Source organism: Triturus cristatus, chromosome 12 (assembly GCF_964204655.1).
Source record: "Triturus cristatus chromosome 12, aTriCri1.1, whole genome shotgun sequence".
In the NCBI taxonomy this organism is placed as follows: Eukaryota; Metazoa; Chordata; class Amphibia; order Caudata; family Salamandridae; genus Triturus; species Triturus cristatus.
This window is the reverse complement of record NC_140595.1, coordinates 109,238,620-109,257,320: the sequence shown is the minus strand read 5'-3', so window position 1 is coordinate 109,257,320 and position 18,701 is coordinate 109,238,620. Positions and strand designations below refer to the sequence as shown.

Below are 18,701 nucleotides of genomic sequence, written 5' to 3'. Positions count from 1 at the left end.
GGCTACCCCTTAAGTGGGACCTCCTGTTGCAGCTGCAGGGCAGGGTTCTACACCCTAACCAGTGCATGCTCCCCCCTTCATGGTTAGAGAATAAGTGGTTATAGTTGAAGGTTTTTGTTCTCCCTCCTGAAGTTTGTGATGTCATCTTGGCAGTCAGGCGTCTCGCCACTAAAATTGTATACGCCTGCCTTTGGTATAGGTTTATGGTTTGCTGTTCCTCCAGCCATGTGAACCCCCGTCTAAGGCTTTGTTTGTTCTTTCTTCAGCCCGGCAAGGCCTTGCTCTGAGCACTGTTAAAAGCTACTAGTCCGCCATTTCGACTTTCTTCCGGTTGCTGGGTAAGTAGTCTCTCTTGGAGTCACTAGTTGTGACTGGTTTTCTGAAAGGTTTACAACATTTGTTTCCGACTACTCCCTTTGTGATACCCCTGTGTGATCTTAATTTGGTCATCACTTCTCATGTTTTCTCCATTTGAGCCCCTGCATAACTGCTTTTTGTGGCTCTTGACAATCCAAACAGTGTTCCTGGCAGCTAGTACATCAGCTAGGTGAGTCAGTGAGTTTTAGGCTCTGTTGGTCCGCCCTCCTGACAAACTTCTTCATGAGCATCACCCTGCCTGCTTTATATGCTCCCCTTCATCCGCCCAAGTAGGAGAGACTCCATCGTTTGGACCCTAAAAGCCTTCATTCTATATTGATCGCACCAAAGACCATCAGGTGAACGATCAGCTCTTTATTGGATTTACCGGAGCGAAGAAGGGCAAGTCTGTCCAGAAATTAACTATCTCCAGATAAATAGTACTCTACATTAAGAGATGCTGTGCACTAGAAAAGTAGCAACCGCCTAAAGGCTTGCAAGCTCCCTTGATTAGAGCTAGAGCAGCCACTGCTCATTCGAGCGCAGGGTACCTGTGCTGAGCATCTGTCAAGTTACAAGTTGGACATCCCTCCATACTTACACAAAACACTGTTGCTTGGACAGTTACGTCTGTCGTAATGGGTGTTTTGCCCGTTCAGTTCTCCAGTACTGTTTGTTTTAAGCCAGCTCGCAGAGCCACCTCTGGGCTGCTTGGTATATATTCTAAGTTGAGGAATCTTTGGTTAAAAGTTTCTATCAGAAGAACAAGTTCTTCGATAAAGCTTATTCTGAAGGAGAATAGAGACTACATCTAATCACTGATCCCTCACCAGCCGTCCCAGCTCTGTGAACTGGCCTCTTCACCCAAAAGATCTTGTTAAGACTTAAAACTGGTAATAGTTTTTTATGTGGTTCCGTGATTTTGGCCCAGAATTAGTCACGAAAGGAACTGATGCCAGTGCACTGGGGTGACCCCTATAAAGGCACTGCAACGTTATTTCCAATGCAGATGATGCTTACTCATAGCCAAACTGAACCACCTACCGGTGCGCAGAGGTGTACTGATCAAGATTTTCTGGATCCAGTCTGACGCCTGCTGAATATTCTAAGTTTAAGAATCTGCAGTTAGTCTCTCTACCAGAAATAAGCGTTACTGAAGGTAAGTAACTTGTTCATTGAGACTCAAGTCCACATTAGAAGATGCTAGCTGTGGTGGTAATTGGCTCCCACTGGAGCTTGCATTGAACTTTCTCAGTGTCCTTTACTGTCTTCAGCAGCTGTTATTAACATTTTGACTTCTATGGATCCCCAATGAAACGTATCTACAATCCGGAGACTGGCCTAAGCAATTTCAATGATTTCGACCTCAAAACAAAACACAAACATGTAGAAACAAGCATTAATCAAACAAATTGACAAATTATGAGATATTCTATATAATCTTATGAAAGGGTGTATTTTGTTTTTTATTCTATTGAGGCCAACCTCGTCCATACTATATTGTTTCATGCACTTGCATTGCTCCCACAAATCAATCTGAGGATACAAACTTAATTTTTAGCCTACCATTTCTGATATCTTCACACTTGGAGAGACTTTTCAGATTTTCATGTTGCTTCTTTATTTATATATACTTTATTAACCTGTTAATAATAATTAATTTACTAAGCAGTCGGAGAGCCCCTGAGGTGTTAAGGGCCCTCAGGTGTTCATGGACCACAGGTTTAGAACCACTGATCTCAAGCATTTTACGGAATTATTTATTTTTTAACTGGGTAAATAAGCTCCTTAATTGCCATTACATCTGCCAAGAGTTGGTGGACTTGCTGGGCTTTTGCATAACAATTAAGTCTTTCACAGAGGCCTGGTGGTTGACTAGGGACAACTTTTGTTGTAGGTCGTAATCTATGTACACTTAGGAAACCTTTGGCAGCCAGTAAGTGAAATGATGCATGGCTCTGTATGTCTGCACTGCCAAGTTCTATGCAACACCCAAGATTTTCACCTATGCCGTCAGTACTCTTGGCAGTTTAGCTTCTGTCCTCCAGTACTCTTTACTATGCACTTCTTCCACTGAAATGATTTGCAAGCTCTATTTTCCCTGGATGTATCTAGACTTGTTATACACTGAATTAATTGGCATCTCTGGATTTACACATTTAAATCTACATCAATGAGGTGTGGAGAACAACCATGCAGGCTTCTCTTGCATACTATAAACCTGTTTTGCTGCTAGAAAAATCTTTGACAAAGCTTACTTGGTTCAGTCTCAACATGTATGTTAATTTGGGTAAAAAGCAGCTGGAGTTAGAGGCATTTTCTATAATGTAACTCCCATGATTCTAATTGTTCCTGCTGCTTACTTCCTTGCATTGGCTGTTAACTGTGTAGTTGGTAAACATAAGAGCTAATGAGGGTTAATTCACACTGGCAAGAAATGCATATGTTTGTAGCTCTACATACTCCAGCCATCTAGTATTGGGCTTAAAGGTTTCCAACTTGTTTTTCTTCAAAGTAGTCTTTTGAGTCATGAGATCTCTGTGCCTCCTTCTCTAGTCATGAGTGCACATGGGTAGTGACTCTATTGTTCGACCAGAGCGTGAGTGTAGATATGGAGTAGTGAGTAGGATAGAAAAGGGACCATGCGTGTAAACAGCAGGTGAAAAATGTCTGTAGCGCACACTGGCTTCTGGGGAGGAGGGTGGGTGCTTGTGAATCTACACCACTACATGAAAAACAAATGCTTAGTGTAAGTAAATTCATACTTTCGTAGCATGTTTGGCTGTAGACTCACTTGCTCTGCATCAGCTGTAAAGCAGTACTCCCCAAAGCTTTGATTAGCGAGTGAATGGTGCAGAGGTATGAAACTAAGTCCTGTAGACATTTTGACCAACTCTAGCTTGCTGCTTTACAAGAACGTCTGCTCAGTGCTTTGTGACTGTGTGGAGTGGACCAAGTGGCAGCTTTACCAATGTGCGCTATGGGTATTTTCCCAAGCCAAATCTTAGTGGCACTCTGTTTGCGAATGGAGTTTGGCCTGGGGCGCTTATGTAGAGTTCGCATAGCTTTAACATAACCGGTTTGGATGCATTAAAAAAATCACCTGGCTTTTCATGTCTCTATACTTCGGTAATATGAGAGAGTGCCAAAGTTAATGTAGTTCGTATTTCCCTATTTTATAATTCGCAAAAGTTGAAATTCTGAGAGATCCTTAAGATTTAATGCTGTTAGATTTTGCAGGGTAGACCTTATGGATTGACACGCGACACTAGATAGAATTGTTAGCTTAAGGATCATTTTGAAGTTGATATTTTAAGTAATGTTACTCTTCGACCTTAGATTCACTGCCAAGATCTAGGTTTTGAGAGCAGAGGGTGACTTAGATTTTCTTCCTGGTTTTATCTGGATGTAGAACTTAAAAGGCATGGCGATTCTTACATTTCTGTTCAATGTCCTGTAGAATTTAATCTCTAAGGGGAGAGGGTGGTAAGTCAGGCTCAGTTTCTGTGACCTTATCACAGTCATGTTCTTTTCTTCAGTTTGTTGAATGGAATGATCCTCTGCTATATTGGTAAATCTGATGGACGTCTAGCCCAGATTCCTTACCTTCGAGCTTCCAGACGTCAGGCTGGATCTGGAAGATTTTTCTTAGCAGGTGGCGTCTGTCGACTCTGCATGACGTCGTCTGTATCGTGTTCAACGTAGTCGTGACGTCCTTGTTAATATAACCGCCACTCAGTCGCGCTGGTGTTGGTTTTCTTTCTGTGCCAGTCAATGCCGATCCTTTAAAGAGAGATACCCCCTGTCAATTTTTGACACTTCTTTCGACCCTTTTGTTGACTTCGTTGGTGAGTTTAGGCATGTATAGTAAGAAGACTTCAGGGTTAAAGCAGTGTGGTGCCTGTCACCGCGCCATGTTGGTTACGGACCCCCAATTAGTGTCTCTGATGCCTGGAGCGTGACCACGACTTGAAGTCGTGCTCTGACTGCCAGGCCATGGCTCCCGAAAATTTTGAGGTAGCGGTCCCTAAAGCTACTCTCGACCCAGCGTCCAGCCCCACTGAGGTTGCCTCGTTGGTCTTGTTCCAGGTCTCAGTCCAGAGGAAGGTCCGATCACCGCTCCAGTGAATCGAAGTCTTCGTCCAAGTCAGGTAAGAGGCACGACAAAAAGCACAAGAAGTTGAGCATACTTTGCCCCGCCCGTCTCGTGATGCGGCAGAGGAACCTCGGTGTTCAAGGCCCTGCTCCGCGGGGATGCCTGGGTCGTCTGTTTCTCTGCCTGTCCGGGAGCGACCCCTCACCCAGCTGAAGGAATTCTGACACCATGTGTGCCATATTTGGGTGGCCTGACCCTGCTGGCGCGCCTACAGGCTCAGAGGTTGGAAGGCCCCCCATGGTTCTCATGCCTGCAGCTTCAGCCGCAGCCTCCGATTGGACCCGTTCCTGGGTCCGTACAGACACCAGTCGCAACTCCACAGCGATCTTCCCCGGCGTCTCGTCTGATGCCGAGGTCATCTGCGTCGCCGGTGGCCCCTCCCTGATCCTCATTCCCAACACCACTGAGCCGGTCAGGCGTCACCCGACCCATTTGCCTTGGTGGTGTGTAGGGCTGCAGATCACCCACCGCCAACTCCTGCACCGGGCGACCCACTTTTCCTCACCACCGACCGCCCCCACAAAGCTTGGTAGCCCGTGGTGCATTGCCTTCCGCACCTCCGGACAGGGAATCCAAGAGACTGGAGAGCTTCCGTAAGAGAATCTTTTCTTCCGCCAGTCTGGTATTGCGGTCGGTAAACACCGCATGCCTTTTGGCCCGCTATTCCCATTCGAAATGGTACACCTTTTCGTAAGTGCAGCCCAGAGTCTAGGAGAAGGACCGGTCTCTATTCTCCCAAGCTATTTCAGACCTCATGGACATGCCTTTTGATGCCTTTTGATGGCTCCTATCTCTAAGGAGACCAAGAGGATACTACCCGTGAGCTTTTCAAAGACTCGCAAACCACGGCCAAGTCTTTGGGCCTCACCACATCCCCTAGGGCCTCATCCACTTTTCGTTCCTTTCGTGGCTATGGAAGGGGCTATCAACCACGCCAACCCTACTCCAGCCAGCGGGCCCGCAAGTTCGGCAACCTCTGCGGACCACGGACTCAGTTCACCCCGCCCTGTAGATCCAGAAGTCGAGCCAAGCCATGATCCCTCTCCTCTACTGCAAAACCGTCCTAGTCGTACAGAGTACGCCATCGTCTCCACCACTGGCGAAAAATCACATCGGACAAGTGGGTATTGCAAATAGTCCGAAGGGGCTATTTCCTCCCCCTTGAGACTACCCCTCCATCTATGCCTCCAGTGTATGATCGTCTGACTGAGGATCACCTTGCCTTACTATGCAAGGAAGTCAAGACTATCTTGGCTAAGTGAGCTATGAGAGGGTTCCCGGCGAGAAGTAGGCAGTGGTTGTTATTCCTTCTACTTTCTGGTCCCAAAGGATGGAGGCCGTCGTCCTATCCTAGACCTCAGAGCCCTCAACTACTTCCTCAAGAAGTTCGAGAAGCTCACCCTAGCTCAGGTCCTGTATCTCGAAGACTAGATGGTAGCGCTGGACTTGCAGGATGCCTATTTTCATAATCCAATCCTACCTGCCCATCGTCACTATCTGCGGTTTACGGTGGGCCACAAGCAATTCCAATTTGCAGTGCTTCCTTTGGCCTCACCAGCGCCCCTTGGGTGTTCACAAAGGTGATGGCGGTCGCAACCCTTCTGCGGAGATCAGGGGTTCCAGTCTTTCCCTATCTCAACAACTAGTTGTTAAAGGCGGGCTTGCCTCAAACAGTTGTCTCCCACCTCCAGACTATGGTGCACCTCTTGCGTTTGCTGGTGTTTACTATCAACATGCCGAAGTTTCACCTGGCCCCCTCTCAATGGGGTGGTTCTGGACACTGCCGTTTCGGGCCTATCCTCCCGAACGGAGAGTCCAGGATATCCAGGCTATGATGCATATGTTTCCGCCTCTATCCTGGATTTTGGTGAGAATGACTGAAGCTGTTGAGCCTAATGGCCTCCTGTACCCTGCTAGTGACCCAGGTGGTGACACCCTTTCATGTGGGACAGTCGGTTACTCTTCCTGTTCAAAGGGAAGGAATCTGCGGCAATATGTCTCTATCAGATGGACAAGTTACTTACCTTCGGTAACGCCTTATCTGGTAGAGACATGATCTAATCGCATATTCCTTACTGAACATTCCCACACCGTGGAATTGGTTTTAGTGTCGGGGATGTACCCCTTCAGGATCCTAGCTTTTCATTTTTTAACACACCGTGGTTAGTCACTTCATGGCTTCGCACTTCTGGTCTGGAAAGTACTGACGTCCATGCACCGGAATGGCAGTTATATTGACGACGCGGACGCCACGACTAACACAACAGAGACGACCTCACGCATAGTCGATTGCCACCTACCAGCGTGCAGGGGTACTGCTAAGAAATTTTCTGATCCATCCTGGTGCCTGGAATTTCAAAGGTAAAGAATCTGCAGCTAGATCGTGTATCTACCAGATAAGATGTTACCGAAGTTAAGTAACTTGTCCAACAGTACAGAGAATTATTAATATCCTTTTTGTAGCTATTTTTGTGACCTAGTTCTGAGCGCCAATATATATATCATTTTTTTCTCCTTAATGTCCATTCCTTTACCTCTTTAGAGGACGAGACTTTGATGGATGAGCAGTAACTAGGCTTGGGTTATCATCAGACAATAGGCACAGATTGGGTGAAAAGCTGATATTTTGTGAAGTGAGCATATTAATGAGATTTTTTTTCTCTTATTTGACAGAGTGCGGCTGGACCACGGACGCAGGGCAACGCAATCCCACAGAAAACTCAGGCCAGCAAATCTGCTTATAACAGCTACAGCTGGGGGGGCAACTGAGAAACAGCCAGGAAGGGGAATTTCCTGCTTTTCAAGGAAAACTTAAGACAACCAAACTACACACACAAAGGATGTAAAAATAAACAGTTGGTGAAGCCGCTCTTAAAAGGAAACTAGTCTGCAGGTTTCCAGGAAGAGCAGCAACCTGTGGGGTCCGTCTGTGTCTGAACCCACCCACCAGAACTCTTATGTAATATAGAATTTGTATTCTTTCAGTCTGTTTTCTGCATCCTAATTATGAAGTGCCCAATGCTGTATTGGGGGGATGGTTTTTATGTTTTTTTTCCTCCTTTCCATGGCGTGAAGGAGTGGCAGCAGGCACGCTCCCTGTTGGCCAGAGTCCCTTTATTACTAGGAATATGACTGCTAGGTATCCATTGTATGATGAGTTTAGTGGAAGTGTTTTTGTACTGTGTTCTAAATTTAATGGATACATGTGTCTTGTATATATATATAAAAAAAAGAAACCACCACAAAGAACTGGCGTGAGCTTTTCTTACCTCGGCGGTGCTCCACAGCAAAAACCCTTCCACAGAAGAGAGCACACATATACATATATATATTTCCTGCAAAATATCCTATTTTATCTATAAGTCCCCAGCATCTAAAAGACCTACCATCCTGCCCCTCCACCACGACTGACACTCCCTTTCCATCCGCTGTCCTTTACCCCAGTGTTCTCTTCTTTTTGTAGCTGTACACTCTCCCACGGAGGACCCTTCCTCCATAACATGATTCCCCAACCCCCTCTCATCCTATAGCTGAGCTGGAGTGTTTATTTTATTCGGTCTGTGATTTCTGCTCCTTACTTTGTCTTTTTTTGTTTTCTTCAACCAGTCACTTCCAAGAGAAATTAAGTCTTTATTTACTAAAGAGAATAAAGGTCACCCAGTGATGTCTGGATTTTTTAATAATCTGCTCTTCAGCCTCCTGTATTTTTCTCTGTGTGGGTGATGTGTTTGAGGGTTTAAGTATGTAGGGAGCCGCCAGAATTTGTTGAAAGAGACTTGCAGTTTGTCTGAACATGTTGGGCAGGATGGAGTCCACAGAATGAGTGCGTAAGTGGTGTGAGACTGTAGAGGCACTCACTCAAACACTAGCATATTTTTATATATGACTTCTGTACAGCTATTGTGCACAAGAACCAGGATCTTAGTACACTTCTGGGGTCTTCAACCCACATTTTTTAGTATTTATCTTCAGGGAACACTTCCAACTATATTCACTTGTTTACACATCTTTATGGACAGTCTCCCGGTTTTTTCCCCTCTGTTTCAACTTTTCCTTCAAAAGGCCTTAAGTTTTTCTGAAAGCCCCAGCTGTGGGTGAGAGAATATAGTTTGACAGTCTGTGTGGTCTTTCTAATAGACTTCTAACAGTAGATTCCTCACCTTGTGATTACTCCATACAGGCTTCGGACTCAGTCTGGAAAATCTTCAGCAGTACACGTACACACCAGCAGGTGGCTCCACGTTGAATTGTTCCGAGCAGGATGTGAAGTGTGCTCTGACATCAGTTCCTTGCTTTACAGATCCAAAGCTACCCCGAGTCTCATTGGTACACCTTTACAACAATTTACACTGTAAAACTGCAAAGGAAATCATCAACTCCAAAATCAACAGCGTTTAAATCATGTGTGGAATGTTGCAAGCAAATGTTTGTGACTGAAGAACATGTGTTGCCCGAGGTCAGACCACCGTTCCAAGGTGTGCGGTGATTGTGCCTAGATGCAACCCAAGGCCATTAGAGACGGGAAAGCAAAGGTCTTGGTGGCAAAACATGCTAGGTCCCACCCGGATCGGTCAACATCTAAAGGTAGGTCCTACTTCCCGCTTCCACAGCAGGTCATTGCAATGAGTCCTCTGGCAAATTCAAGAAGTCCAAGCGGAACTGTGACCTGTCCAACTACTCTTGATCTTCTGAGAAGGCATGAAGGCATTGTGCCTCCAGTTTGTGCTCCTGGGGTCTCTAAATTTTAGTAGATTCCCACCCTTGCCCCGAAGTGAACCGAATTTCCTGAACCACCGGCGATGCCACAGCAAATCAAGGACTTCTGCAAAGCCATGCCGTGGCTTTTGGCGTATAACGAGCTCCCTCTGGCACCCCTGTGGGCCCCAGGAGCCAAGAGGCTTCCCAAATGGGCTTTAGTTGGCGGGTCCTTTCTCAGCGATGGTTATCTGCTCATAGCTCAGGACTTAGGTACTCGTTTGCTCCCAGGCTCCACAACCCTCGCTGGAACATAAGCTGACACCATTGACTCTGAATGATGACAGCCAATCCACAATGCTGTCCGGTGCCGAGACAATGCCACCTGAACTGAAACTGCATACTCCTTTATCTGAGCAACAAACCTCTTTATCACCCTTCCTGTTTCGACACCGTGACTCTACCTTCTGGAAGGGTGCATGTGTTGTTCATGAATTATTCAGCACAGACTTCCATAATGGCGTCTTTGATGCGAAGAATGAGCTTGCCCAGCCTTACCTAGAAGCGAGCTGGTATCAGAACCTCCAAGATTCCAGGGGTGTGGATTATCTCTACAGTCTTTAAAGTAATCTTCCCACCAATGTCTGCTATGATTAAGCGAAGGGCGTGTAGGTTGTTGATCTTCAATTTCCCACTTAGGAAGTTAAAACCAGTGTTCTGATGGAGGTGTTACAGCATAGCTAGTCGAGTTCTGAGTCCCTACACATATTCAGTGAGCCTCTTAGTTACCTGGGCCAAATCTTGCTCAGGCCCACCTCTGCATTCCCAAATGCCATCGCCCTGCTCTGGATGACCCAGCTTTCATCACCCAGCTCCCCACTCCTGAGATCCTGGTGGGACTGACTTCGGCCAGTAGAGTAAACCCAAACTTTTTCCCACTACTACCCTGATGGAATTGGAGAGGATATAAGTGTTTGTTCGAGGCATATGAGCTGCAGATCACACACTTAGGATAAGATCGCCATCTGGTTTTGGGCTCGGATGATTGCAGGTTGTTGTCTTCGGAAGAAGCCTTTTGGTCACGAGATAGGTGACTCCTCCTCTGGACAACAGTGCGCATGGGCATCCACTCCATCCTCATTGTTTTTTTCCGCCATTGGGTTCGGATGAACTTTTCCACTCCGGCTGAAAACTTCTGAAAATCCAGCGTTCGAGGCATGTGGGCTGCTTAATTCATATCTGTGCATAGATCGCCGCCTAGTGTTGGGTCCGGATGTTTGCACGTTGTTGTCCTGGAAGAGTCTTCGAAGTATCCTTGGATAGGTGACTCCTCCCCTGGACTACAGTGCGCATGGGCATCCTCTCCATCCTCAGATTGTTTTTTTCCGCCATTGGGTTCGGATGTGCTATCTTAGCTCAAGTTAGGAAAATATTTTGTCGAGGCCAAAAGGCCTTTAGTTCGCGTCGGTACTGTTTATCGATCGGTTTTCGATGCAACCTCGTTAGTTTACTAACTTTCAGCACCGACTTTTTTCGCATTTACCTGTTCATCGACTACTTCGACGATGGAATCGAGGACGCCATTCAAGAGGTGTCCGGTATGCAATGCGAAGTACCCACACATCGACGTCCATCCGGTGTGCAACAAATGCCTTTCGCCGGACCACGACGAATCGACATGCATGGCCTGTGCCTGGTTCCGTTCAAAAAAGACTCTACGGAATCGACGAGCGGCGAGACTCGAGGCGCAGCACGCGGCACCGGCCCCAGCAGACATCTTCAACGAGGCCGAAGACGTCGAAGAATTGGAAGTCTTACCCTCCAGTCCCGTTTCCGAACACGGATCCGGATCGGACGAAGTCGACGAATCACTCTTCCACAGAGGTGAAGACGACACCGAGGTAGGAGACGACGAGGAGGCCTTAGGGGCCGAAGAGAGTAGCTCCAATGATGAACAAGGCCTACCTGTTCAGACCGAAGAAGGCCCAGTTCCACGGCCTATGGCTCCGGTCGAGGGATCGCCTTCGGGCCTTACCCGAGACCCATCCCGCAGTTCTTCAGCCCCGCCCTCGGGCCCGGCCTCGGACATCCAGCGGCAGCCATTACCGCTTAAACCAGCTGGTTTCCCTTCCATAAAACCGAAACCGAAAGCTGCTCCGGTTCCAACGAAACCGAAAGTGGCGCTGGTCGGATCGAGGCCTTCCACGCCTTCGACGCCAGCGCGACGCGTCGACACCGACCGCACCAAGAGAGACTTCGGTGCCGAACTTGAAGCGGGCGACGTCGGAGTCGATAAACGGAAAAAGGCCTTCGGCGCCGACAAACCTACTCGGCTCCCGGCACCGACGCCACTGACACCGAGGGCTGCGCCGCCTGCTGCGTCTAGCATCGCTCCCTCGACGACACCAAAGCCTCACGCATCGAAGACGTCGACGGTCATCTCCGCACCTCGACTCGATGAACCACCGGCGCCGAAAAAGTCCACGGCCGCCTCTACGAACCTGGTCGGTGCCAAAGCCTCAAAGGCGCTCCAAGGACGACCTGGTGCGACACAAAGCAGCAAAACCAAGGCTGCCCTCCAGGACCCGTCGGGTTCCGGTCCGATCGAAGCTCCGGCAGCCTCTTCGGTGCCAGCCAACATTACCTTTGACTTGCCTCCGTCAACAATCCCGAAAATGTTCCAACTCAGGACACGGGTCACCCAGACTACGATTACACCTGCTGAGACGTCTCCGTCACGTGTCATCGACGCCAACACTGGCAGGATGATTCTCCACGAGCGAAGGATAACTTCGGAACCGCCGTTGGACCCTTTCAGGATCCCACTAAAAAGGAAGCTGCCTGTAGAATCAGAACCTCTCCTTTATGAACCTTTCCACTCATCCTACCAGGAACCACAACTATTCTCCCCCACACGTTCCGACACGGATGCGTTGGAGGATTACATGGATGACCAAGTCCCCTACCATGGAGACACAGACCCTGATGACCAGCAGGACCCTGATCACACTTGGGGCGACCCTGTAGACCCAGGTGCACCTCTCGATGCACAGGACCCACAACTCTATGGGGCAAAAACATCTCCCACAGAGGATACTGCAGCCTTCAACGCTCTTATTGAACGTGCTGCCAATAACCATGGGGTGCAGCTTCACTCTGACACCGTCGAAGATGACTTTCTTATGGACACTTTCGCATCCTCAGAACGGCATGTAAAGACTCTGCCCATGTTGAAAGGAGTCCTCAAACCAGCCAAGGACATTTTCAAGGAACCCACCAGGGCACGAGTGATAAACCCCAGGATTGATAAGAAATACCGATCAGCACCTGGGGACCCTACTTACATCAGAGGACAATTACCACTAGACTCCATTGTCGTAGCGAATGCTCGCAAGAGGACACACTCGCAAACGACAGGTGATGCTCCTCCCCCGGACAAAGAGTCCAAGGTGTTGGAGACCTCTGGCAAGAGAGTTGCCGCCCAAGCAGCCAACATATGGCGCATAGCCAACACTCAAGCGCTCCTTGCTCGCTATGATAGAGCGCACTATGACACACTCGAGCAAATATTCCAACATCTCCCTGACCAGTTCAAGGAAGGCGCAGAAATGCTCATCAGAGAAGGACAGCTACTCACGAACGCTTCCATCAAGTGTGCACTAGATGCTGCAGACACGGCTGCCAGGGCCATAAACACAAGCGTCCTGCTGCGACGACATGCCTGGTTACGAATCTCAGGATTCAAGCCTGAGGTACAAAACAATATACTCAACCAGCCTGTCAACCCCGACTATCTATTCGGGCCAGAGGTTGACACCACCCTTGAGAAGATCAAAAAGGACACGGACACTGCAAAGTCCATGGGCGCTCTCCAAACTCAGTCCATTCGGAGCGGCTCCTTTCGTCGCCCCGGAAACAAGGGAGCAGGTAGAGGACAGGGGTCACAACAAACATATAACAAAGGCAATACACAGACCACCTACGATAAAAACACCCGGGGTGGATATCGTGGCTCCAGTACAAAGGGCAGAGGACGCAGCTACGGCAACACCAGGTCCTCCCCCAAGAACAAGCAGTGACGCCCTCTCCCTTCCTCCCGACCACATAACACCTGTCGGGGGAAGGCTACAAAGGTTCCTGTCCACGTGGAACTCCATCACCACGGACAGGTGGGTCAAAGATCTTGTAAAATACGGTTACTGTCTGGAGTTAACCTCCACTCCACCCACAATACCACCAAGAAACCGTCCTATGTCCTCAGAGCACTTAACGCTCTTACAGAAAGAGGTGCAAAGTATGCTTCTAAAAGGCGCTATAGAGGTCGTACCCATCCACGAGCAGGGTATGGGGGTGTACTCCCTCTACTTCCTAATTCCAAAAAAGGACGGGTCACTCAGACCTATATTAGACCTGAGACCCCTGAACCAGTACATTCTTTCAGAGCACTTTCACATGCTCACTCTACAGCAAGTCCTTCCGCTTCTCAAGCAGGGAGACTTCCTAGCCACACTGGACCTCAAAGATGCGTATTTCCACATACCCATCCACCCCTCACACAAAAAATACCTCAGGTTCACTGTTCAGGGGCAGCACTATCAATTCAAAGTCCTTCCCTTCGGCGTGATAACAGCGCCCAGGGTTTTCACGAAGTGCCTAGCTACGGTGGCAGCACACCTACGGAGGCAGCATATACACGTCTACCCCTACCTAGACGACTGGCTCGTTCAAGCGAAGTCAGCCCAGCAATGTGCCAGCCACATGTCCCGCACCATTCACCTTCTCCACAGTCTGGGATTCTCACTAAATTACCCAAAGTCCCATCTCCAGCCCGCACACGTACAACAGTACCTAGGTGCGACTATAGACACCCTGGCGGCCACAGCTCAGCCAAATTTAGTGAGGATCAACAGCATACAACTGCTGATCTCCAAGTTCAAACCCAATCACTCACTTCCAGCGCGAGTGTTTATGCAGTTGATAGGCATGATGGCCTCCTGCATCTTCATAGTCCCGCACGCGAGATTACATATGCGCCCGCTTCAGGAGTGCCTAGCACGTCAGTGGAATCAGGCTCAAGGACAGTTGAAAGACCTAGTGTTGGTGAGCGGTCGGGCATACAACTCTCTGCATTGGTGGAATCCACAAAACCTTTGCAAGGGCCGACCATTCCAAGAGCCTGTCCCACAGATAGTACTGACAGCGGACGCGTCTCTCCAGGGATGGGGAGCTCATGTACTCCACTACACAGTGCAGGGACTATGGACGACACAACAAAAGAAGATGCACATCAACCTTCTGGAACTGATGGCAATCTTCCTGGCCATGAAGGCATTCAAAGTACATCTATGCAACAGGGTCGTGTTGATCCGGACGGACAACATGACCGCAATGTACTACATACAGAAGCAGGGAGGAACACACTCTCCACAGTTGTCTCATCTGGCTCAGAGCATGTGGAAGTGGGCCATTCAGAGGAACATGTTCCTCATGGCGGAACACCTCCCTGGCAAGGACAACCAGATGGCGGATCTGCTCAGCAGACACAGCCACCAGATGCACGAGTGGGAGTTACACCCATCAGTACTCCAACCGTACTTCCAGCAGTGGGGTCATCCGGAGATAGACCTATTCGCCACAAGCGAAAACGCAAAATGCCAAAGCTTCGCCGCCAGGTTCCCACATCCGCAGTCGCAGGGCAATGCGATATGGATGAACTGGTCCGGCAGATTTGCGTACGCTTTTCCCCCAGCGCCGTTAATACCGCTGGTGGCCCGCAAACTCAGACAACACTCCCTGACACTCGTCCTAGTTGCTCCCACGTGGGCACGCCAACCGTGGTACACCACCTTCCTCGAACTTTCCGTGGTGCCGCATCAAAGGCTGCGGATCAAACCCGCGCATTTGACGCAGAACCATAGAGAGATTCAGCACCCAGATCCGCAACAGCTGAACCTGGCGATCTGGCTCCTGAAGTCCTAGAGTTTGGCTATCTCAACCTGCCACCTGACTGTATGGACATCATCAAGGAGGCCAGGAGACCCACTACAAGGGCTTGCTATGCAGCCAAATGGAAAAGGTTCATCATTTATTGCGGTAATAATGACATTAACCCGCTGGACGCATCCATCCAAAACATCATCTGTTACCTCTTACACCTATACCGATGCAATCTGGCGTACACCTCTATACGTGTCCATTTGACCGCAATATCAGCCTATCTGCAGACCAGGCAGCACCTCTCACTATTCAGAGTGCCTGCCATCAAAGCATTCTTGGAAGGACTCAAACGAGTCATTCCACCAAGCCACCCACCGGCTCCAATGTGGAACCTCAACTTGGTCCTCACACGCCTGATGGGTCCACCCTTTGAACCTTTACACTCATGCGAGATTCAATTCCTTACCTGGAAAGTAGCCTTCCTGGTAGCGATCACTTCCTTAAGAAGAGTTAGTGAACTCCAGGCACTAACAGTTCAAGAGCCATTTATACAGGTTCACGCCAACAGGGTCGTACTACGTACCAACCCCAAATTCATGCCCAAAGTAATATCGCAGTTCCACATGAATCAAACTATTGAACTGCCCGTTTTCTTCCAAAACCCACAAACGGTCGCAGAAAGGGCACTACATACACTAGATGTACGGAGGGCCCTCATGTACTACATCGACAGGACTAAACCCTTCAGGAAGACAAAACAACTGTTCGTTGCCTTTGCCCCACACCACAAAGGTAACGCCATCTCCAAAGCAGGGATAGCCAGATGGATAGTTAAGTGTATTCAAATCTGTTATCAAAAGGCAAAACGCACATTAACTATTCCACCACGAGCCCACTCAACACGCAAGTTGGGGGCTTCCATGGCTTTTCTAGGAAATATTCCCCTGCATGATATATGCAGAGCAGCCACATGGTCCACTACACACACATTTACAAAACACTATTGTGTAGACGTGCAGTCAAAACAGCAGGCAGCTGTAGGACAGGCTGTTCTCAAAACACTTTTTCAGACCGCTGCAGCTGGCACTGGTAGCCGCCGCTAATAGAGGGCACTGCTATGTATTCTATGCACAGATATGAATTCAGCAGCCCACATGCCTCGAACTGAATATGCTACTTACCAGTATGCATCTGTTCGAGGCATGTGGGCTGCTGAATTCATATCTGTGCATAGATCGCCGCCTAGTGTTGGGTCCGGATGTTTGCACGTTGTTGTCCTGGAAGAGTCTTCGAAGTATCCTTGGATAGGTGACTCCTCCCCTGGACTACAGTGCGCATGGGCATCCTCTCCATCCTCAGATTGTTTTTTTCCGCCATTGGGTTCGGATGTGCTATCTTAGCTCAAGTTAGGAAAAAATTTTGTCGAGGCCTTTAGTTCGCGTCGGTACTGTTTATCGATCGGTTTTCGATACTCTCTGTTAGTTTACTAACTTCCAGCACCGACTTTGTTCGCATTTACCTGTCCATCAACTACTTCGACGATGGAATCGAGGACGCCATTCAAAAGGTGTCCGGTATGTAATGCGAAGTACCCACACATCGACGTCCATCCGGTGTGCAACAAATGCCTTTCGCCGGACCACGACGAGTCGACATGTATGGCCTGTGCCCGGTTCCGTTCAAAGAAGACTCTGCGGAATCGTCGAGCGGCGAGGCTCGAAGCGCAGCACGCGGCACCGGCCCCAGCTGACATCTTCGACGACGCGGACGACGTCGAAGAAGTAGAAGTCTTACCCTCCAGTCCCGTTTCCGACCAAGAACCCGGATCGGACGAGGCCGACGAGTCACTCTTCCACAGAGGTGAAGACGACACCGAGGTAGGAGACGACGAGGAGGCCTTAGGGGCCGAAGAGAGTAGCTCCGATGATGAACAAGGCCTACCTGTTCAAACCGAGAATTCACCAGTGCCACAGACTATGGCTCCGGTCGAGGGATCGCCTTCGGGCCTTACCCGAGACCTATCACGCAGTCCTTCGGCCCCGCCCTCGGGCCCGGCCTCGGACGTTCAGCGGCAGCCATTACCGCTTAAGCCAGCTGGTTTCCCTTCCACGAAACCGAAACCGAAAGCTGCTCAGGTTCCTACGAAACCGAAACTGAAAGTGGCGCTAGTCGGATCGAGGCCTTCAACACCTTCGACGCCGGCGCACCGTGTCGGCACCGACCGCACCAAGGGGGACTTCGGTGCCGAACTCGAGACGGGCGACATGGGAGTCGACAAACGGAAGAAGGCCATCGGCGCCGAAAAACCTGCTCGGTTACCGGCGTCGACGCCACCGACACCGAGGGCCGTCCCGCCTGCTACGCCTCGCAGCACCCCCTCGACGACACCGAAACCTCACGTGTCGAAGACGTCGACGGTGATCTCCGCACCTCGGCTCGATGCACCACGGGCGCAGAAGATATCTGCAGCCGCCTCGACGACCCTGGCGGGGGCCACGACCTCTAAGGCGCCCCGAGTACGGCCTGGCGCAATGCCAGGCTGCAAAACCAAGGCTGCCCTCCAGGACCAGTCGGGTTCGATCGATCCAGCGGTTTCGTCGGTGCCGACCAGCATTACCTTCGGCTTGCCTCCATCCACAATCCCGAAGGCGTTTCAACTCAGGACACAGGCCACCAAAACTGCGGTTACGCCTGTCGAGCCGTCACCGTCACGCGTCATCGACGCCGACACTGGCAGGATGATTCTCCACGACCGAAGGATAACTTCGGAACCGCCATTGGAACCTTTCAGGATCCCGCTAAAGAGGAAGCTGCCTGTGGACACAGAACCTCTCCTGTATGAACCTTTTCATTCACCCTACCAGGATCCACACCGGGCCTCCCCCACACGCTCCGACACGGATGCATTGGAGGACTACATGGGTGAACAAGTCCCCTACCATGTGGACACGGACCCTGATGACCAGCAGGACCCTGACCAAACTTGGGGCGACCCTGCAGACCCCAGTGCACCTCTTGATGCACAGGACCCACAACTATATGGGGCAAAAACGTCACCCACAGAGGATACTGCGGCGTTCAACGCTCTGATTGAACGGGCGGCGAACAACCATGATGTACAGCTTCACTCTGATATCATCGAAGATGACTTTCTAATGGACACCTTTGCATCCTCAGAAAGACATGTAAAGACTCTGCCAATGTTGAAGGGGGTCCTTAAGCCAGCCACTGACATTTTCAGGGAACCCACCAGGGCACGAGTGATAAACCCCAGGATCGATAAGAAATACAGATCAGCACCTGGGGATCCTACTTACATCAGAGGACAATTACCACTCGACTCCATCGTTGTGGCGAATGCCCGCAAGAGGGCACACTCGCAGACAACGGGTGACGCTCCTCCCCCGGACAAGGAGTCCAAGGTGCTGGAGACCTCCGGCAAGCGAGTTGCCGCACAAGCTGCAAGCATATGGCGCATAGCTAACACTCAAGCGCTCCTCGCTCGCTACGATAGGGCGCACTATGACACAATGGAGCAACTCCTTCAACACCTCCC

General features: G+C 49.6%; 1 protein-coding gene across 38 annotated transcripts in view; it reads left to right on the top strand.

Annotated features, from left to right (window-relative positions):
* UBAP2L (ubiquitin associated protein 2 like) overlaps window positions 1–8,196 on the top strand; it is a 658,575-nt gene extending 650,379 nt beyond the window's left edge. For 34 of the 38 annotated variants that reach the window (XR_014972277.1, XR_014972273.1, XR_014972279.1 and 31 more), the window contains one exon: window positions 7,187–8,196. Coding sequence is in view for 20 of the 38 variants with exons in the window: in XM_085638880.1 (XP_085495006.1) it covers window positions 7,187–7,282 (96 nt within the window). In the remaining 18 variants the exon portion in view is untranslated. The remainder of the gene's footprint in view (window positions 1–7,186) is intronic. The other 4 variants (XM_085638889.1, XM_085638883.1, XR_014972270.1 and 1 more) reach the window with 3 other exon arrangements.
* The last annotated feature ends 10,505 nt before the right edge of the window (window positions 8,197–18,701 follow it).